The sequence below is a fragment of the Tympanuchus pallidicinctus genome, unplaced genomic scaffold (genome assembly GCF_026119805.1).
Source record: "Tympanuchus pallidicinctus isolate F22 unplaced genomic scaffold, pur_lepc_1.0 scaffold3, whole genome shotgun sequence".
Lineage (NCBI taxonomy): Eukaryota > Metazoa > Chordata > Aves > Galliformes > Phasianidae > Tympanuchus > Tympanuchus pallidicinctus.
Genome location: NW_026294747.1, coordinates 8,156,127 through 8,178,485, shown reverse-complemented (window position 1 = coordinate 8,178,485; position 22,359 = coordinate 8,156,127). Strand labels below are relative to the sequence as shown.

General features: G+C 38.3%; 1 protein-coding gene across 1 annotated transcript; it reads left to right on the top strand.

Annotated features, from left to right (window-relative positions):
* The first annotated feature begins 147 nt into the window (after positions 1-147).
* CTR9 (CTR9 homolog, Paf1/RNA polymerase II complex component) lies at positions 148-19,042 on the top strand. Its single transcript, XM_052695656.1, has 25 exons — positions 148-314; positions 1,726-1,824; positions 2,303-2,542; positions 3,020-3,137; positions 3,622-3,711; positions 4,961-5,109; positions 7,496-7,603; positions 8,060-8,167; positions 8,289-8,525; positions 9,186-9,275; positions 9,376-9,504; positions 9,609-9,792; positions 10,763-10,851; positions 11,113-11,298; positions 11,475-11,562; positions 11,814-11,962; positions 14,055-14,171; positions 14,346-14,491; positions 15,133-15,204; positions 15,916-16,051; positions 16,518-16,664; positions 17,068-17,225; positions 17,495-17,591; positions 17,925-18,037; positions 18,261-19,042. The coding sequence occupies exons 1-25, from the start codon at positions 270-272 to the stop codon at positions 18,667-18,669; spliced, it is 3,504 nt and encodes a 1,167-aa protein (XP_052551616.1). The 5' UTR covers positions 148-269; the 3' UTR covers positions 18,670-19,042.
* The last annotated feature ends 3,317 nt before the right edge of the window (positions 19,043-22,359 follow it).

Below are 22,359 nucleotides of genomic sequence, written 5' to 3'. Positions count from 1 at the left end.
AGGCCATCGTTGCCTCAGCAACAGCGCCGCGCGCCGCAGACCTCCGCGCTTTCCCGCCACCCCACGCGCGGGCGCGAGGCGGCCCTCGGGGCTCGCGCTTCGCTGCGATTGGCTCCTCGCGTCTCGGGGGCGGGGCGGGGCTGCCCGAGCACGTCCGGGTCGCTCGGTGTACGAGGGGAAGTGCGGCCGTCGTTGCCGTAGCGCGGTGAAGGCCGGCGGTCCGGAGGAACTCGGCGGCTGGCGGCGTCCGCGCCGTTGTCATCGCTATCATGTCGCGGGGGTCTATCGAGATCCCTCTGCGGGACACCGACGAGGCGAGTCGGGACAGGGAGGCGGAGGCGCGGCCTGCTCTTGGGGCGGGAGGGCTCGCGATGCGAAAGGCGTGCCGGGCGCTCGCCGTGCGGCTCGCTGTGGGCCAGGGTGGCTGCTGACAGAGAGCGGTTGGGCACGGCCGGGTGTTCGATCCGGTGTCCTTCGCACCGCCGTGAGGGAGGGCTGGGGGGGAGCCATTTGCTCTCCCATAGCGTGGTGTTTCGTGTGCGTTAGCTGCTTGTGCCGACTTTAACAAGTTTCCTTATAACTGCTGTAGCGTGTACGTGGCTCACAAAGCACTCTGTGTGTTACACGAGAGAGGAGTTATCGTTCTCTGACAGAAACTTCAGCTGTGGATGTCAGCATGAGTGGATGAGCTCGGTGCTCTTCAGGTTGTGATTAAGAATGACTTGAGTTCTGAGGTTCTGGGTTAATCTTATAATAGCAACCTTGTAAAATCGAAATCCTTATAAACGGAGTGGCTCTAATTCAGTCATGGGGATGGAAGTCCCTGTGTAGGTAGCAGTAGGACAGACCTGGTTATAACTGCTGTGCTGCTTTCTCACTGTGAAGTTGTAGTGATGTGGATGATGAATATCACACACAGTACAAGGTAACAGTGCAGAGATATTTAAATAGTGTTACACCTCAAATGGACATTCCACCTTGAGAGCATTTGTTCCTTTTTCCTCAGTTTTATATCAGAAGTGTAGACCTACTTGGTGAAATTGTGCTTGTTAGATAATGATGTCATGGTGAGAAGTTCTTGACCTCAACCTGCTCTAGCTGTAGGCATCCATGTTTGTTGCAGGGGAATTGAACTTGATGACCTAAAGGGTCAGATGATTCTATGATTCTGTCGTTTGCTCATTGTAACTGTAGTTATTAGTGATCAGAAATTTATTCGCAGTCATGTTTGCCACATCAGTAACCTCTTCATTAATTCAGGCACAGTGGAAAATTACACTTTCTTAGATATATCTTAGAAATGGATTCTGTAATACCCTATTCCTTGGATTATTTTAATTGTGTCACAGATCTTTGTTTTACATGTAGAAAATGGTTTAAAAATAGAGTAGTTCTTGAAGGGATGTATGTGAAGGCAAGTTGGTTAGCTGATTGTTAGCTGAAGTGTGAATTTCCAGAGCCTGACATATATGGTGAAAAAAGTTAAATTAGTAACTCATCCCTGACCAGTATCCCTAACACTAGCTCTTCTCTCAGATATTTGTGAGAGGCCAGCACTTTTGTACTTTCCAGAATAAAAAACATCATAATTTCTTTCTTCACTACTTTCTGTGAATAGAATTGTTTGTTTTGTGTGCTGAAATGTCCAGCTTTGAACTCAAGAATAAATAACACTGTTAATTTGAGAATATTAATGAGAAGAATGTCTGCATTGTTTGGTTGTAGGTTATTGAGCTTGACTTCGACCAGTTACCTGAGGGTGATGAAGTTATAAGTATACTGAAACAGGAACACACACAACTGCACATATGGATTGCCTTGGCGGTGAGTATGTGCTCAACTGTGTATTTAATTTATCAAAGAATTCCACTTAATGTCATGACCAGGGATAATTGAATTCGGAACTGGAATTTCATTTGACTATTTGGTAACAGGTTCAAAGCAGATACTTCTGAATTGACACGTTAACATTTTTAACTTTTCTCATGAAACAAGGCTGCTCGATCCCCACCCTCCTGAGTTGTTGTTTTTTTTCTCCATATTTTTGCCATTTTGCATCTTTGATTATGTACTGCATTAAAAAATAGAGTGCATTATTTGTACTGATGAAAGCACGGGGAAGCATGCGGAAGTACAAAAGTTCAGAGGAAAAACTATAGATCATTTATAAGAAATAGTTGTAAGTCTTCTAAAAAACTGAGTTGGGATGGTGATAGGAAAAACATTGCTAATATCATTAATGTAATATTATTGCTTTATGTGGCTTATGGAACTTTCCATTAAAATCATGTATGTTTTACAGCTGGAATACTACAAACAAGGAAAAACAGAAGATTTTGTGAAGCTGTTGGAAGCTGCACGCATAGATGGGAACTTGGACTATAGAGACCATGAAAAAGATCAAATGACATGTCTGGATACTCTGGCAGCATATTATGTGCAGCAGGCTCGAAAGGAGAAGAACAAGGATAACAAGAAGGAACTCATTACACAAGCTACCTTGTTATATACTATGGCTGACAAAATCATCATGTATGATCAGGTAAAAGGAATCTGTGTAAAATTTTTAATGGTTCTTTTTTTGCTTAATTTCAACATATTTTCTGTGTGCATTCAAAAAGTTCTAAAGAAAGCAAATACTGATTCACTATAGGGAAAGTCAAAAATGCTTAGGCTTTTAACTCTGGCATAACACTTGAAAACATCTGAAATGAGTGTGTGGTGCTACCAGGAATAATTAGTTGTCTCTAGCTGGAGACACCTAATAGAACTAATGCATCAACTTTTGTGGGCTTGGGAAGGCAAGGTTGGTTGTTATTCTTTTGCTTGATGACATGTGAAGTTTTAGACATTTATCATTTGTTTAAACACCGTTTTTGATTTTGCTTATCCTGATGCAATGATTAAATAAATTAATAATTGAAAAAATCTTATTGCACAGCTAGATAACCTTTTTCATGGTCTCATCTTCATATTTTATGACGATAAATGTTGCAGATATTTCGTTTTCTTTATCTAGAATCACTTGCTGGGAAGAGCCTGTTTTTGTCTGCTTGAAGGTGATAAGATGGACCAGGCTGATGCACAGTTCCATTTTGTGCTTAACCAGTCTCCAAATAATATTCCAGCCCTTCTTGGTATGAATTTATGGATATTTGTGTAAAAATAAATAAAAACAAAAAATCCCTGATTTCTCTACTTGAGTTTTGGAATTAGCTGTGTGCTTAGGAAAGTGATATGTATGTAAGCAGAGAGAGAAAGAAGGGGATGTAGAAGTATGTGCTTTTGACCAGAAGTGCATTATGAATACTTATTTTTCTTTTTCTTTACTCACTAATTAATCCAGGCTTAGTAAGTGTCTTTATTCTGCACCAGGAAAGAATTAAGTTTAAGTAGGAAGCCAGGAAAGTGTAAATTGATGTTATTCCATTCTTATTTTATATTTGACATCATCAAAGATACCAAAAGAGCTGTGGTTGTCTGAATTTTCTGTTTGTTTTTTAATTGTAGCTTTTGAAAACTGGTACAGCGTGTGTTCAGTAAATGATATGTGTGTGCTGATTTACAGCAGCTTTGTTTATGTTTCTGATGAATTTGTAGCTGATATATATGTTTTAACAGGTAAAGCGTGCATTTCTTTCAACAAGAAAGATTACAGAGGAGCCCTTGCGTACTACAAGAAAGCACTGCGCACCAATCCGGGTTGTCCAGGTAAGACAGAAACAATTTGCTTGTGGAAGTATCTAACTCAGATCTCCCTAATTCAGATATCTCCAGGCTCGTTTGTGTTCTGTCCAAAAGATCCACCAAAACCATCCCCAGAGCTACCACTAAAAAATCCCTTCATCCTCTTGGAGAGTTGAGATGTTTCTTGACTTGGCATGCAACTTCATTGTTAGAGAAAGAAATCATGTTGAGAAAGATGCTTATATATTTTTTTTCTCCACTTATTACCTTCTACAGCTATTAGAAAATGAGAAGTTGTGTATTAAAATTGTGTGGAGCAGGGAGGAAAGTACTGCTCAAGACTACGAGCTCTGGAATAACAGTTAAGGAAATTATGTCAGTGCATTAGCATTAATAATGAAACAACATGAAATGTAGAATTCTACCTGTATTTTGTGATAACACTTGTTATTGCGTTGTATGGTTTTCTTAATGCAGAATTCTGTAAAAGCTGTAAAAGCTGTGCATGTGGTTTAGAATTAGTCGTAGTAGTAAAGGATATTTGCATTAGGATCATAAATGCTCTAAAATCTTCTGAGGGCTGTGGTATGCTTTTTCAGAACTTACCTGAAAAAGGTTTCTGCAAAGGTGATGTGCATTCCTTAGTCTGGCTTAGTGTAAGAATCACTGCTGCTAAAATAAGTGTAGAAATGTAAGCCACACTTTGAAACTAACGTATTTTATTCTCACTGTATATAAATGTCTCTGTATTTCTAGTCCTGAAAGAGCAGAACAATGCAAGTCCTCTATATTAGCTTGTCTGTACAGATCATGGAAGTTAGAGGATGATAAACAGCATCTTGCTAACAGTGAATCAAATTGAGGCAGAATGCCAGCAAACTTGTTAATTTGACTGTTTTCTGAAGGCCTTTTTCTGAAGGCCTCCTACTCTCAGGTGAACTTTAAGCTGCCCAAGATACTTGCAGCCCTTTCATCTGACAATTTTTTCATGTCTGTCTTAGTTATTTTTGTGACATTTTCATAGAAGTAATATTTTATTTGATCGTTGTTTGAGTATTGTAAAGATGTATGCCAATCTGGTAAAATCTTATGAAGAAACCTAGAGAAGTTGACTTTGCTACCGAGTGAGGGAGGCTGTGTTTTAAAACAGCAGATTATTAGAAGGTTTTACAGGCTTTAAAAAAGTATTTCCGCTCAGTATGTTTAAAAAAAAAAGTAAAAATAAAAGTTGTTGAAATGTTGGGATTCTGAATGGTGTCATCTTGTTCTTCAGCTGAGGTTCGATTAGGTATGGGTCATTGCTTTGTGAAACTGAACAAGTTGGAAAAAGCTCGTTTGGCGTTCAGCAGAGCTCTGGAGCTAAATTCAAAATGTGTTGGCGCTTTGGTTGGTCTGGCTGTCCTGGAACTCAATAATAAAGAGGTGGGTCTGACTTAACTATAAGCCATACTCGCTTGGAACAGCAAATTTTATCATTTGAGAGGCACTCCAGGTTTTAAGAGGGGTACAAAAATGTGTGATTAAATCATTTCAGCCTGTGTTACTGTTAAATGATGTGATAGGTTTGTACTTAAGGTACGTGCTGAGTAACTTTCTTTAGCTAAAAGCAGTCAATTCTGTTGCTTATAGAGGTGCTTTTCTAAGCACAGAAAGTCCCTGATGAGATGTGTGAATACACATCCAATAAGACAGTGGTGATTTTAAAAATCTTTCATGAGCAGGGGTTGCATATCTAATATCCAGCCTTGCTTAACCTCCTTGAAGTTTCAAATGTGTAAGTACGTGAGTTTGTACTCAAGATGATCTGAAAGTTCCCAGATACTTGGAGACCTCATTTGCGATGACAGCTGTATCCAAAGCATCAGGACTTTTTTCTGGAAGAGCATCTACTGGCAGGAAGATCACAGTAAAAGATGTGGTCATAGGAGATTCATCCCAGGCTTCCAAGACTTTATGGAACGTAACCTTTCATACAACTGTGCAAGTTGTGCTCTAGCTAACTCAGAACATACACTCCACAGTAAACCAAGGAATCAACAAATTTTAACTAGGCTGATGAAATGAAGATGTATCTCTAGATGTCATTTGACCATGCTGTCATAAAACTTAATTTGAGATCTGCTTAAAGAACTTAAATTGAGGTCTGAGATGGTCAGCCTATGCTAAGAAAGTTATCAGTGGAAGATGGGACCTTTAAGGTTTTAAATAAGTAAATAAGCAAATAAATGACCAACCTTTCTTGCATAGTCGTATGTTGCTAATATCTAATATTGTTGCAGAATTACTTTGTGTAGAACACATAGCTCTCTAGGAAAGAACTTTTTTTAGTAGGGAATATCTGAAAATGACTTAGTTTACAAAGTCATGGGAAAAAATTATGTTAGACTCCCATAAGAAATTTGAGTAAACATGACTTCGAGAGGTTTTTTCCCCATAAAGCTCTAGGGACAACCAAAAATATTCTAACATCAGATCATAACAAATAATTCAGTGGGCAAGAAACGGATGAAACCTGCTATTTTACATGGTTGATTCCCTGAAAATTTGTTAAATCTCCAAAGTCCCCTTAAACTTTGCAAAGCTGTGATTAAGAACTGACCCACCTCTGTTTCCACAATTTGCACTGCAATGTTAGCATAACATCACGTTTCTCTGAGGTACAAACTTCTAATTGATTTCTCCCTTGTTTAGATATTGGCAATGTTTCTCCATCCTTAAGGATGCTATGAAGTCAAATGAGGGTTGAGATTATGCTGTGTTCTCTCTGGAGTTTGTCTTCTCTCTGATTTCATTTCATGAAGGTGCCTAGGAGCTTTGAGACCTCTGCCCAACCACGGAGTTTATTTGAAACTGGACATGAGGTCCAAATTACTGGAAAAATCAGACTTAATATGATTATAAAGTCTTTTTTGCCTTTGAAAGTTAAGCAAAAATGGTTCTGTATCTCCTAGCCAGTCTATATTTTTGTGATGAAACTGGACAGATACTGCCTTTATTAAAATGAAATTTGTTTGTGTGCCAGTTGGTCTTCAGATTTTATGACACTGAGACCTCAGTTAATTACTAGGTTATTAGTACTGTATAATTTATTTTTGTTCCTTTTTCCTGTTATGAAATACCTACAGATTTAAGATCCTATGCTTGTGATATATATCTCAGCAACATCCCCCCAAAATGGCACTTACTGTGTCAGTTTTGCACTTGAACTTGTCATCAAGTCAAATGTGCACTCGTGGAAAGCTTTATTTAAATTTAGGCCTCTGTATAAAAGCATGTGCTCTTAGAGTAATATCACTAAGTCAAACTTCAGCCATTTTTAAAATTAGAACTTAATTTCAGTAGTTCTTAATTCAGTATCAGAAGTTCTTTAGAATTTGAACATGACAATATTTTCACGTCTCTGTTTAATGAATCATTCAAAGACAAAACTAAACAAGATCTAGAGACGCTGAACAGTAGAAGGAAGGCTGTCAGAGGTGTGCAGCTGAAATGGCAAAGGACTCTAAGACTACATGATTCTTTTTGTTCCTCCCTAGGAAGTAATACTTCGTTTTTCTTTATTGTTGTTGTTTGCTTGTTTCTTTGTTTCCTCTTCTGCACCCTATCTGATGGCTTCATTTTTTGTTTCCCGTCTTTATGCTGCAGGTAGAAAAGCTGGTAGCTGCATTTTCTTTTTCTTTTGAGAGCCTAGCAAGCATGCAGGCTCTGTTAGAGTTCCTGCAGCAGTGTCACCTGAAGAGTAGTTTTTAAATTCTTAATAAGATAAAGCTATTGAGATGCTGCTGATACCTTTGAATGTTTCATTTAGGCTGATTCCATCAAGAATGGCGTCCAGCTCCTCTCTAGGGCTTACACTATTGATCCCAGTAATCCAATGGTGCTGAATCACTTGGCTAATCACTTCTTTTTCAAGAAGGTAAGTAAGTGGTCTGTGAAATTTTACAGTCAAATATTTAATAACTCCAAGCAGAAAGGATTCCAGGGTTAGGTTTGATCTCATTTCATCAGGCTAGGTGATACAGATTATGGAATTGATAATATAGATGAATATGCATTAAGTTTTTAACTTAATTTTTTTGTAAGCTTTTCTTAAGAAGGCCAAAAATAGTACACTTGTTTCTTAAATCTAGCTCACTTATATCTCCCAAAGGGATTTTTCCATTTTCTTGTTGTTTGTTTTTCCTTCTCCCTTCTGGGTTTTAAAATATGTAAAAGATAAGGATTAAAGAGAAAGCAGGAACCTCTAAAACTAAATCTGTTGTTATTTAGTAGATGATGTGGCTAAAACTTTCCTTTATTTGCTGTGTATTCTTGTGTAAGTAAAACATGACTGGACTAAATAAAATGAAGGCTTTCAAATTCATTCCTTTAGGATTATGGTAAAGTACAACACTTGGCTCTTCATGCTTTTCATAATACTGAAGTTGAAGCAATGCAGGCGGAGAGTTGTTACCAGCTGGCTAGGTCTTTTCATGTACAGGTAGGAAACCTTTTAAAAGCCTCTCTTTGAGGTTTTACACCTAAAATTCTTGTTTAATTGTTCGGAAAAAGCTTACATGTGAAAGAAAGCACTACCTGCCATTTCTTTAATTTTTGTTTAGGAAGATTATGATCAAGCTTTCCAATATTACTACCAAGCCACTCAGTTCGCCTCATCTTCTTTTGTACTTCCATTTTTTGGATTGGGTCAAATGTACATTTATAGAGGGGACAAGGAGAATGCGTCGCAGTGCTTTGAAAAAGTTTTGAAAGCCTATCCTAACAATTATGAGACTATGAAAATCCTTGGATCTCTTTATGCAGCTTCAGAAGACCAGGAGAAAAGGGATATTGCAAAGGTGAGTTGTGCTTCTGCCAGCGTTGTGCTGGCAGAACTCTTTTACATACAAGAGCATAACTTAAGGCAGAGACTCTTTTTGCAAGTCTAATTTTCAAGGTGCCTGAAACTCAGGGTTACTTGACTCTGAATATGCAATACTTAATATTTGCTGTCATGTGAGATCCTATCTGTGGATAAGAGCTACAACTTCTGAACAGAACTGGAGCTCCTACTGGGCTCTGGATAAAGCAACTTCAGAAATTCAGACGAGCCCCAGCCTCACATTTTCCTACTTACTATTAAAAGGCAGAATACTTCCCAAATTTAGTAGTAATTTCCTAAAGATTTAAAATTAGCTGGGATTTCTAGAAAACAGTTGTCATGGCTTACCTGAAAAAACAGTGCTAATATGGTTTTGCTTTTTCATTTAATAAAATATTTTTTTGATCTAATATTGGTTAAATGCATGCACATAATAGTAGCCATCACTTTCTAGTGTCTTATATTGGTGTGACACTTAGTACTTTCCACTTCTCTAAAACTTTAAAACCTGTTTTACATTCTGCAAAGAAGAGGAAAATAACAAAGAAGGAAACTAACAAATAACTTTGCTCTTTAGTTCAGGTTTAACAATTTCTGTGTCCACGAAAAAGTGCGATTATTTTCTGCTGTTTCTTAGGGACATCTAAAGAAAGTCACAGAGCAATATCCTGATGATGTAGAGGCATGGATTGAGCTAGCCCAAATTCTAGAACAGACTGACATACAGGTAATTGATAATAAACACTGAGAGAATTACATATATGCTTTTTATGAGAGCACACAAAGCTCATTCTCCTCTTTCTTGCATCTGCTTTTTATTTGTACAGGGGGCACTGTCAGCTTATGGTACAGCCACACGCATTCTGCAAGAGAAAGTACAGGCTGACGTCCCACCAGAGATTTTGAATAATGTGGGTGCTCTGCACTTCAGGCTGGGAAACTTAGGAGAAGCAAAGGTATGTAATTATTGAAAGTTTGAATAGAATTTTATCATCACCCAGAAGTTTTCCTCTAAGAACGTTCTTGAGTGTTTTAGTCTTTTTCTCTTTTTATACTTTAGAAATATTTCTTGGCATCGCTGGATCGTGCAAAAGCAGAAGCTGAACATGACGAGCATTATTACAATGCTATCTCTGTAACAACGTCCTACAACCTTGCCAGACTGTATGAGGCCATGTGTGAATTTCACGAAGCAGAAAAACTGTACAAGAACATTTTAAGAGAACATCCCAATTATGTTGATTGTAAGAAACACTTGGTATTTTAGTTCCACAGTCTTTCTTAAAATACCAAAAAAATTTCAGTTCAGTGTCTTCTGGTCTCCTTATGTCTGTCCTCCCTTCTCTTCACAGTAGTTGCCTTTTTACTTACCATTTTCTCTATATTTTTTTTTTAAGGCCTGAATCATTCTTGTAGTCCAATCTCCAGACATAAGACTTCTGATTATTGGTAGATTTTTACTGTACTCCAAAAATCTAGCAAGATTAGCTTGTCTAGACTTCTGTGCCTGTTGTCCCTTGCTGCTCCCCTTGTTTGTCTCCCCAAAACCCTTAGCACCTCAGTTCTCAGGTGCAATCAAGATTATCCACTCAGTTTGCCCAGCCTCTGCAACCCTACCTGCTTACATCGGTGGAAATATAGTGTTGCTCTCTACCATGGGCCCTTGGCCTTCCTCCACAGAAGAAGAGCTGAAGTTGAGGGCATCAGTGCAGTGTTTTTTTTTCCTCTTTGCTTTACTCTTTCTCTTGTTTTCAAGTATCCAATCTGATATGCTCTCTGTAAAGGAAAGGTGATAGCACTTTCTCAGCAAGCTGCAGCATGCTCTAGCCTAATCCTTAGCCATATCTCTTCTTGTCTATTGTTGCTGCTTGATAACTGGTTGTCTTTGCAAAGCCTGCAGAGGTGGGAGAACTGTTTAATGTGGAGGGAGGTAAAACTGTATAACATATATGGCCTTCACTATTGGAGGTTTCTTGAATGTCAGTAACTTGTGAAAACAGGTAAAGTTAAATGTTACTGTCAGAAGTTCATCTTTACATAGTGCATCTCAGCTTGAATAGAACATGAGAAGTGTCGTAATGCTGTTCTTAGATTAAGGAAAAGTTTGCTTTTGAACATTTGAAAAAATTGCTTTTTGTGTGGTGAGTGTTTTTCATATTTGAGATTACTTGAAGCTGTTTCTTAATTGTTTGTTGCTGTTTTCTTTATTTTTAGGCTACTTGCGCTTGGGTGCTATGGCTAGGGATAAAGGTAACTTCTATGAGGCTTCTGATTGGTTTAAGGAAGCACTTCAGATAAATCAGGTTTGTAACCCCTTGACTGTTTTAATTGAAAACACAGCACTAGCTTATTCTTTCAATTTTGTTTTCCTTCTGTTGTTGTTCTATTTTGTTTGTTGATATAAAGTAGGAAAGGAGTGAGAACTGCTATAACCTGCTCTTTTTAAAATTATTTTTTTATTTTTAATGTGGAATTTTATTTAACAAAAATAGCATTTTATACCTGGAAAAGTAACCTTGTATGGAAATATAGTGCCTTTCAATTGACAGTAAACTTTTACTCAGGACCATCCAGATGCTTGGTCTCTGATTGGTAATCTTCATTTGGCTAAACAAGAGTGGGGTCCAGGACAGAAGAAATTTGAAAGGATATTGAAGCAGCCTTCCACACAGAATGATACTTACTCCATGTTGGCTCTTGGCAACGTTTGGTTGCAGACCCTGCATCAACCCACAAGAGACAGAGAAAAGGTAACGGGCATCCGTCTGTCCCGTGTGTGTGATTTTACTTATTTAACTTTGGTTGGCTACTCAGGGTGCTTTTCTTGTTGCCTCTTTGACATATTACAGATCGTTAAAACACTAGGTAGGTTTTTCAGTGCCTCATTATAGCAATGAGTGATCAACTGGGATACTTCTCTCCACAGGAAAAACGTCATCAAGACCGTGCGTTAGCAATCTACAAGCAAGTGCTCAGGAATGATCCAAAGAACTTGTATGCTGCTAATGGCATAGGTGAATGCTAGATTAGTTTTCCTTAAATTGCAATTGATGGTATTACTACATTTTATGCTTTAATACATGTAGAGTTGTTTTTGCAGAGCCTGCACATTATTTAGTGGAGCACATGAAAGAATAGCTTTCATATGACAGCTATGTCAGTTTTTAATGGGAAACTTGATTCAGGCAATATTTTATTTTCTTTGGCAGGAGTACATAGTACATGAACTTGGAAGCTTACACTGTACATATTACTTTCCCCTTAGGAGCTGTCTTGGCGCATAAAGGATATTTCCGTGAAGCTCGTGATGTTTTTGCCCAAGTGAGAGAGGCAACAGCAGATATCAGTGATGTGTGGCTGAATTTGGCACATATCTATGTAGAACAGAAACAGTACATCAGTGCTGTGCAGATGGTAACATCTCTAAATTGAACTACATAATGTGTTGGGTTAGATGACTTCTGGATGGTTCTTAGCTGTCACTGGCAGCTGCTAAGTTTCTGAATAATATTCTAACAATTTATAGGTTTATTTCTAGCAATACTATTTGCTGTCAAGTATAGACTTAATTTGCCAAATAGTTTTTTTTTAGGTAGCAGAGTTGGGTTGGAATTTTAATTTGGGAACTCTTTTTTGTTGCAGAGGTTTCACTTGGTGAAGTTACTGTATGTGATTTACTTTCAGATGTTAGTGAAATAATAATACAGTTTGCTGCTGGGATTTTTTTAATACCAACACTTCCTGATCTTATTTATGCAGTTGTTTGCAAGAACAGTTGGAGATGTTTGGAAAACTAGCTGCTATGATTTCTCTTGCTATGCTTAAAATCCTGGGGTAATTTATGTTGAGAGATCCCTTGCGGTCATCTAGTTCAACTCACTCAAGCAAGCTAACTTCCAAGTATCAACCCACACTATTTAAATTAGTTGATCAGAAAGCATACAAACAAGCTTAACAAAAAAGTGTTGAGCAAGATGGAAGCTCAGAAAAACTTGTTCTGTTAAGCTTTATATATATTTATATATATATATGTATATCAATATTTATATAGAGTCTCAAAAATACTTAATTCAGAGCTATCCTAAAGCTTTTTTGATGGACCTCTTTAGCAGAATCTGTGGTGACAGAACAAGGGCAAATGATTTCAAGGTAAAAAAAAGTTAGGTTAGATATAAGGAAGAAATCTTTTACAGTGAGGCTCTGGGACAGGTTTCTGAGGGATGTGGTTGATGCCCCATCCCCAGAGACTTACAAGGCCAGATTGCATGAGGCCATTGGATGGCCTTCAGAGGTCCCTTCCTACACTTAAGGATTCTGATAGTTGTAAGGAAGAGATATTGGGCCTTTATACTTGATCAAGACCTCAGAGTTACTCTTCTTCAGTAAACTACTGTGAAAGGATTTAGTAACATGGTCTGTTGGTTTTTGTTGTGTTAGAGTAGAATCTGCCTTAAGGACCATCTCTGCTCTTACATGCAAAAAGCCTAATGAAACATTGAATTTTAGTGATAAAGTGGGGAAAATCACCTTTTATTTGTCAGAAAATATTGTACTTACTTGCTGACACATTTGGGTGAAGCTGCTTAGTAGAAATGTGCGTATTCACTGTGATGTTTTATTGTTCTCTGGATTCTGCTATGCAGTTGGTGCAAGCCGTAGTCTGCAGTAGATGATATTGGACTCAAAGGGAGATGAGTTTAACACAGCAGCACAGCTTAATGCAATATCAGGGGTTGCAGTGAGTTCTCTACTGTAAAGCATTCAAATCCAAGGCAGACTTACACTTCTGCATTAGGGTACAGGGTATTTATTATCTGTAGTTAGGCTGGAAGTAAAGGCTGCTTTCTATTTCTTGCTGTTTTGGCAGCTTAAAAATTATGAAAGATTTCCTAATAGCATGGCAAATAAAAGGCACTTTTTAATGAAAAGCATGAGATTAATGATTGCTGGAAGCTTTACTCTGAGGCTATAAAACCTAAAGTAACAAGTGGTCTTCTACACCAGTGATCAGCTTTAGTGTGAAAGAAGATATAATGTAACAAGAAATAGGCAGCTGGGTGGACAGAATATCTTAAAAGTGTGTATTTATTTTGTAACTGATTGCATCATCTGTATGAAGTTATTGCATTTCAATTTATTACATTTTCAATTTATGAATAAATAAGAGAATAACTGAGAGTGCTCTTAAAGTAGTTTGTTGGCCTTGTTACAATAGATGCTACTTGCAAAGTATTCTATATTCAGACATCTACAGAGCCTCCCAGACTGCTGCTGGTTTTCAGAAAAATCAAGTTGTTGCTGCAGAATAGCAAAGAAGGATTCTCTAATCAGTGAGCAAAGCATCTCTGTATGCAGCATAATACGCTGATTGAAAACGAAAAACAACAGAAAACCAACCACACAGCAAAAGGCACATCAGCAGTAATACATCCTAGGAACACAAGTGTACTGGAGTTAACTAACAAAAATGACTAACCATTGGCACCTCTTGATTTTTCTGTTTCAGTATGAAAACTGCCTCAGAAAATTCTATAAGCATCAGAACACTGAAGTATTGTTATATCTGGCCCGGGCACTCTTCAAATGTGGGAAATTGCAGGAATGTAAGCAGACTTTGTTAAAGGTATGCAGAAAATAGGAAGGTCATGGAACAAAATTACTGTGAACTGGTACGTGCTTAAGTCTGTTTAAATTCAGTAGTCTTGAGTTGAAACAGTGGTGTTTATTCTCTGTATACCTCTGTTTACCTTACTTGTATACTTCTGTAGTGGGTAATAAAAACGCTTTTTATTTACAGGCCAGACACGTCGCACCAAGTGATACAGTCCTTATGTTTAATGTGGCTTTAGTGCTACAAAGACTAGCTACCTCAGTCCTGAAAGATGAGAAAAGCAATCTAAAGGAGGTACTTAATGCTGTGAAAGAGCTGGAGTTAGCCCACAGGTAAAGCTGATTCATTTCTCATCTTTGTAATATATTTCAGTTCCCTTGCAGTAAATATGCAGCATGGATGGCAGATTCTGATTAGACAAGCAGTCATATCCAGTGAAACACTGTATTGCATTCTAGAGTTCCTAGCAGAACTACTGGGCCTGAAAATACTGTGTGAAAATACAGCTTTGCTCCAGAACTAGTTGTATTTGACCAGGTGACAATTACATATTTCTTAGTGAGTTTTGTAATGTGATTGGGGGGACTTGTTCATAGATGAATATAGTTGGAAAAGCATTGTGCATTGTTCTGCAAATTTAATGCTTTATTGAAGACATCTTTAAAAGCATCTTGTAAACCTTTGGAACTAGGTCTCAAAGTCAAGTCTAATACTTAATGGCTAGTAGTTCTTTGTGGATTATTGTTCTCCTTTGGAGTACTTCTAGAATCTCTTACATCTGAGAACTCTGAATGTACTTGCATGCTGTTTTATTGAAAGTGGATGTGTACAATAAGGCAGAAAATTGGTGAATGTCCTCCTCTGATGAGTTTCATAGGATTTTAACTGGGGAGCTAGTGCTTACTTTTAAGGCAGAGTTGTATTAAATGTGTAACTGATACCACTTTTGCTCTTCCTTATGTTTTTCTTCCAGGTACTTCAGTTACTTGAGCAAAGTGGGTGATAAGATGAGATTTGATTTGGCACTTGCTGCAACAGAAGCCAGGTAAGAAGCAAATGCTTTCAGAGACTAAGGGGAATGCTTCTTGGTTTTTGTTTGTTCATCTTCCAGAATAAAACTGGTTTTCAACTGGATTTCAGCTGCCTATTTTACACAACAGCAGAAACCCAAATACAGGGTTACTCCCCATTAGTGTTTTGTTTTTTTTCCTTTCTTCATTTTCTGATATGTTTGTGCAATCCACAACACTAAATGTGTCTTCTGCCATCAGCTGAAACCCATAAAACTTCTGCTATTTTAGTGGAAAGTTTTCCATCAAGGAGGATGTGACGGTGTATTTAAAGATCTCTAGTTCTGCCTATTTTGACTTTAAAGCTCGTAGTAACAGTTTGCTTTCATGGAGATTTAAGTTAGCTTATGGTGAGCAGAGTGGGTCAGCTACTGAAACGTGGAATACTTGTGTTCTGGGTGTCTAGTCTGCTTTAAGTTTTGTTCAGGGCACTGCTTGTACTCAAACCTGCTGAAATGTGAAGCAATAAGTTCTGAAGTTGTACATTGCATATTGCAATTTGCAGATAGATTTGCTTACTAGAGGGTGCCTTTCTTAACTCAGTAATTTGTCCTGGTCTTCTGTTGTACTAGTTTGGGTATCTTATTGTCACAAATACGGCATTCTGATGCATACCCTTTCTAAAACTGTTTCTCCTTGTGGTGTGTCTGCCACCTTCCTTCACTTGAAACCACTGCATGTTGTAGGCAATGCTCTGACTTACTGAGTCAAGCCCAGTATCACGTGGCTCGGGCTCGCAAACAGGATGAAGAAGAGAGGGAGCTGCGTGCAAAGCAAGAACAAGAAAAGGAGCTGCTTCGTCAAAAACTACTGAAAGAGCAGGTTTTGATCTGTTACATTGTATTGAATTTAAGCAAAAGATGTTTCTATTGCTCTGTGATGTTCCTGGGTGTAACTGATTTAAAGTATCAAGCAGATAGTTTTCTTAGAAGTAGTAACTGCTAGCAAAATAGAGAAGTTGTAGTTAACAAGTGATCTTCTACCCCGTACCCTTACAGATATCTTTTTATTTTTGTAATGTAATCCAGGTATTGCCTTTTAAAAGCTTTGCCTTCAAAATACTGTACTGATGGCTGGATGAGGAAGCTCTTGAAAACAACTAAAAATAAAAAAAAGGCCTTTTGCCTGCCATAGTGTAGATGTTGTACAAAACCTTTTTGCCACGTGGACCCTTGTGCTGTGACAGATTTGTAGAAGTGCTGCAGTTCCTTGTCCCTGCACAGCTTGAGCACCTTTGAATGTAATAGTACAGATACAGCAGTAAGGAGTGTTTGTGTCTCTGTTTCAGGAAGAGAAACGCCTGAGAGAAAAAGAAGAGCAGAAGAAACTTTTGGAACAAAGAGCTCAATATGTGGAGAAGACAAAGAATATTCTTATGTTCACTGGTGAAGTAGAAGGATCAAAGGAGAAAAAACGTGGTGGTGGTGGAGGCAGGGTAGAACAGAATTTTTTTAACTTCCTCTTTCACTTTCCCTTTAAATGTTATCTTGGGTTAACATCAAACATAGAGAGTTTTAATTTCAAGCCACTTAACCTCTGATGTATGAAGTGGTGCAGATTTAATACCCCAGTGTAAAAACTGAAAGTTAATGCCCAAGTTATGACCAAGGTGGCATTACTAAAATCTGTTCTTCTCGATGTTTAAAATAACCAGAGATTATTAAGTGTAAATTTGGAATTGGTTTCTTAATGATAACAGGTTAGAGTGCATGAGAAAGTTGTCACAGGAAGGGCTGTGTTTTCATGTCTTAGAAAATATTTTCAGAAAGAACTTCACTTCTGACTTGCTATCTGGTAGTTTTTAACTTGAAGATAAATAGATAAATTATCTGTTACAGCGTTCCAAAAAAGGAGCAGGGGAATTTGATGAGTTTGTCAATGATGACAGCGACGAAGATTTGCCCATGTCTAGAAAGAAAAAGAAGAGGAAGGGCAGTGGTAGTGAACAAGATGGGGAAGAAGAAGAAGGGGAGAGAAAGAAGAAGAAGAGGAGGAGGTAACTGGTACTTTAATGTCAGACTTTCTTGAGAAATTATGTGGCTGTTAAGTATATTCTCATGCAGTTTTTCATGAGAGCTTAAAAAAAATGAACAGTTGTTAAGAGGTTAGTGTGATTAAGTCTTACAATAGTGTTTTTAAATAAAAGTTATGGAACTCCTATGCAGAACTATGAATAATATTTATCAGCTGGAGTTTGGACTGCTTTTTTGCACTTTTTGAGGTTTTTATATAGTTGACATGATGTAAAATACTATTCTGTTTAAGACCCCAGAAAGCAGATGAGGGGAGCGATGATGAAGAAAATGAAAATGGTCCAAGACCTAAAAAACGCCGTCCACCCAAAGCAGAGAAGAAGAAGGCTGTAAGTCAACTGCTGAGTATCTTCTTGTTTCTCTAAACATGCATTTGAACTTAAGCACTACTGCACTCAGCAGAGTTATAAATGCTGAAAATTATAACAGGTTTTTGTAGCAAACTGCCTTTTGTCCTTCCCTTTTGCTGTAGCTGCTTCAGTGTTGAACAGAATATTTCTGAAGCAATGTATAACTATTGATAGTAAATGGAAAATTTTGATCAAATGACTTTAGAGCATCTGTTAGAAGGAAGCATGCCTGTTGTGTTTAATTTTTTTTTTAAATACTCTAACCAGCTGTGTGAATGAGCTGCTCTTGTTTTTGTTTTTTTTTTTCCTCAGCCCAAACCAGAACGTTTGCCTCCTTCAATGAAAGGAAAGATCAAATCAAAAGCCATAATTTCATCTAGTGACGACTCATCTGATGAGGACAAACTCAAGATTGCTGATGATGGGTAAGAACTGTTCTTCACTTCTCCAACACTGAAGTTTCAACACGTGTTTTTGAGCAAAATGACATTGTTTATAGTAATTAGCTGAAGAGGAGCATTTTGTTGTACTCAAAACCTCACCGTGTTCTTTACAAATTATTCCACTGCCTTTTTCAGTCAGATCGTGCTGCTGTTTCTCAAATCCAGCATCCTAATTGGATTGGTTGTTTTTTTCCCCCCTGTACAGACATGCCAGGAATAGCAACAGCGATTCGGATGATGGGGAGCAGCAGCACAGCAAACGCATTGTTTCTGATAGCGATTCTGATAACAGAAACAAATCCGGCAGTGAGGCAGGCAGTCCGAGGAGGTCCAGCGTCCACCCATCCGAAGAAGATTCTGACAGTGACAGGTCAGCCAGGAAAAGGAGACGGTCAGATTCAGAGCAGTCTGACAATGAGTCTGTGCAGTCAGGAAGAAGTCGTTCTGCTGGTTCGGATAACGAATCCCGCCCAGCTTCTCGCAGTGCTGACTCGGACAGAGATTCCGAGAGAGGATCTGATAACGAGGGTTCTGCCAGAGGATCTGGTAATGAATCTGAACCAGAAGGATCCAATAATGAGGGATCTGAAGGGGGTTCTGACGACAGCGATTAGATCTGAAATTACATCTTTTTAAATGTTCGTGTAAATATGTTTCAGTTGTAGAGAAAGCCAATTTTTGTATTTGAAAACTTACAGGCAAATACAGTAAGTTAGTAAACTCTCTTGAGACCTTTCTGTGATTCTTTCTATTAGCAACTGATGGATGTTTCTCTAAGTTGGCCTACGGTGTACTCTTAAATCAAAACTGCTGTAGATGAAGAACAGAAACCTGTATTATAGGCATACCTGGGATGGGATGCATGTAAAAACTGTGGAACATTAAATCTCAGTTTGAGTGGTTCTAGTGTGGCCAAAATTGTGTTTTCTCTATTTATACATGCATAGATTTCTTGAGACAGTGTCGCAATAAAACTGTTCCTGCTAATTTGCTTCGAGTGATTTATTTTAAGCCTTAAAAGGTACAAGCAGAAAACGTTTTGTTTGACAGAGGAGTGTGTTTTGAGGAAGCAGTCTCCAAGTTCATTTCAGCTTCAATGTGAGCTGTTGGAGTTGAGCTCTTTTGTATCTCGCATTCATGCATGACAGCAACAGCGTGCTTTGTAAACTGCAGCGAGCCAGATTTCTCTTATGGTTGTCTTTGCCTGACGTCTTGGAAAAATCACTCTTTTGCACCACTCTGGGGAAAGAAAATTTCTTTCTGCCTTTGATCATTAGTTATCAAGTTGGATGTTAGGTCTTCACTAAGAGTATGTAGATCTGGATAGGATATTACTGTTGTTTTTAATGGAGAGCATAGCATAAACTGTATTCCATTTTATTTTATTTTATTTTGTTATTCATTTTTCTTCTGGAAGGTCCAGATTGTCACTATTGATAGTTAACATGAAGCACTAACTAAAAGTTAAGTTTCCCATGCTGTTATTTCTGGTCTGTTGTGAACAGTAACTGTTCTCATTGTGTATGTTTTGCCACGTGTTTATGGGCTGTTGGTAACCATAGCAGATAAAGTAGAATGTGAAACAGTTGAGATGTTTCTTTTACTGGTTCAGCTTGATATCACATTTCTAGAAGTGATCTTAATTAAAATTTAAACATGTGGTAGTGTGCAGAATTGAAGAGTAGCTGCCATGTTTGTTGGTTTAGAAGCAAAGCTGAATCTTAACTCAGTCATCTTATTGATGTAGAATCACTTGGGTAGAAGATATGGCAAGCTCACAATACTGGCAGCTAGACAGCTTTGAAAGCATGAGCTTGGGGAAAAGTTGGTGCCCTTAGAGGAAATGTGCTATTAAGAGGATCACAGCACAGGTCCTTACCTTGTTCAGAATCAGAAGGAAGCAGTGGACAGATGAGATGCATACCTATGGTGCCAAACCAGTGCTTCATTTAATGAAGCAGAAAATGTGAGAAATTAGAGTTAATTGAAGAAAAATCAGTATCTGTTGTTTCCACTAACAAACTACGTGACTACATGGTAAGTTGTCTTTTGAGTTCTGTTGCAGTTTAGGATCAAATATGAGCCTATGTGTCTTGGATTATCACAGAAGAGGTCAGTGTATGTTTTGCTATTTGCAATTTTTATTTTTTTTTCCCCAATTTTACCTTGATTCTGTGGTTTATAGACCAGTCCCTTCAAAAAAGCAAAAAGAAAACCCCTTGAGAAGTAACTGAAAATTAAATTGGCCAACCTGTTTGGGTGGTTGTCTTTTTTGTTTGCTTTGTTTCATTTTATTTTAATTGGGTTACTTGGATTTTCGTGTTGTTTGTTTGTTTGTTTTCTTTTAATGCACCTACTCAAGCTTTTGTCTTTCAGAAACCTTTCTGGCTCAGTGCTTGGTGGAAAGGGGTAGCTGCCACTGCTGTATGATGAAGTGCCTTTGTGTAAATTAATAGATTCTCTTCTAAATTTAACTCCGAAAGCAAGAACAGCCTGTCAGCATGGAAGCAAGGTGCAGGTGTACATATTTGGAAACAAGCTACTAAGGAGTGCTTTGGGCAAGGCAAGACCTATGGTAGGAGCACTACAGCTAAGTTACACTGGTTCTTCCTGAAAGACTTTTTTTGGGAGTAAGTTACTTTCTATACTAAATATTTCACTATTTAAAACAGTGGTTATAGTAGCAAGGCCTTTCCCTCTTGGACAGATTTGAATTGTTACATTAGGGGTTGGTGGGCTCTGCTGATCTGTTTCAGGAAATTTGCTAGTGTTAACAAGCTTCCTCCCTACTTGTTTTGTGCAGTTTCTTTGCTCTCAGTGGTGCTGTGATGATGGTACTTCATGGATAGTGATAACTAAAGGAAGTGAGTCTTGATTCACCTGGAAAAGTTCCTACAGCAGAAGCTGCAGTCAGCAAGGACAAATTCAGTGTTCCTTTCCTTTTGCATATGGGTAAGAAAACTGACAACATGGGATGCAAAAAGGGAGTATATAGTAAATGTATACTATGCTTAGTGCCACTGCTTCCTGCTCTCCTAGCAATACTGTTATCTACACAAGCAGTACTATTATGTACACACTGTGTTTGCTCTGCAGAAGGTGATTTGAGTTGAAGACAGAATCTAAGGGAATAGCAAATAGGGCTGAGCTTGTGAAGGAAATTCAAAGTACACTGTAAATACGGAGTACTTCAGTTGAACTTTGTCTACTCATCTACTCAGCCTGTGCAAACTGTACCAGAAATACTTTAAGGATTTTTTTCAGCCTTAGCAAAACTCATAGGAGGCATAGTTGTGTAGACACTTAGTTTTTAATATGGCTATTTCCTTTTTTCCCTTCATCCTTGGCTGTTCAGGAAATCAAGAATGTTCACCACAGTCATGTTCTTCTTTGGAGCAAGTTTATTTTATTGTCAGGGACAGGCCTGTTCCTCTTTTTAGTTTTTCCTCTACTTTTAGGCAAAAACACCTTTCTCTGCAGCCTCTAGAGTTTGGGATTGGCTGTGTTATATTGGCTACACTGCAAAGTATCTCCTAGTGGCATAGTAGATTGTTAACCTTGTTCTCATAGTTCCTTTGACATGATAAATGCTGAAGAGTTCCTGTTGCTCTTCTAAATATCTGTGTCATCCCTGTGTTACATGCATCCTCGTATCTGATGGCTCGGAGGTGCTCCAGGAGTCTGAACTCCAGGAGTGCTGCTTTTAGCTCATTAACTTAGAAGAGTCTCACACCTTCCTATCTGTGTCTTGTTAATTAGAAGACAAATACCCTGTTTTAACCAAAGAAACAGTTTCTGTTTAGCCACTTAGAGAGATTATCAAGTGCCAGTGAACTTCATTGGTCTTTTCAGTCACCTTAAAAGAGTTCAAGAAATACCCAGGCTTTCAAAAGGTTCCTGAGCCCTTCTGAATTCTTAGCAGACGAGTGTGCTCTTTGGCCTCTCCTTAATGCTGTGCAAATACCATACATTGATGGTGGCCAAAGAATTCTTGAGCACGTTGAGGTCACGAATCTGCAGTGACAGTTGGTCACTCTGATGATGCAGATTTTTACAAGCACAGCATGCAGGCTCTTGTTCACTGCTGGTGAAAATGCACGGATAGTGGTTGAAAAAACATGTTTGTGGCTCAGACTTTGCTCTGTCAAACAGTGTTTTTGTGCTCTTTGTGTTCATTATAGTTACCATGGAAGTTAATAGGAGCATTACATTTGAAATAACTACTACTTGAAGTGTATCAGTCTTTTGATTTTCCATGCCACTAATTCTGAAGATGTAGTTAGAGAATGTGCAACTTTGCTTCC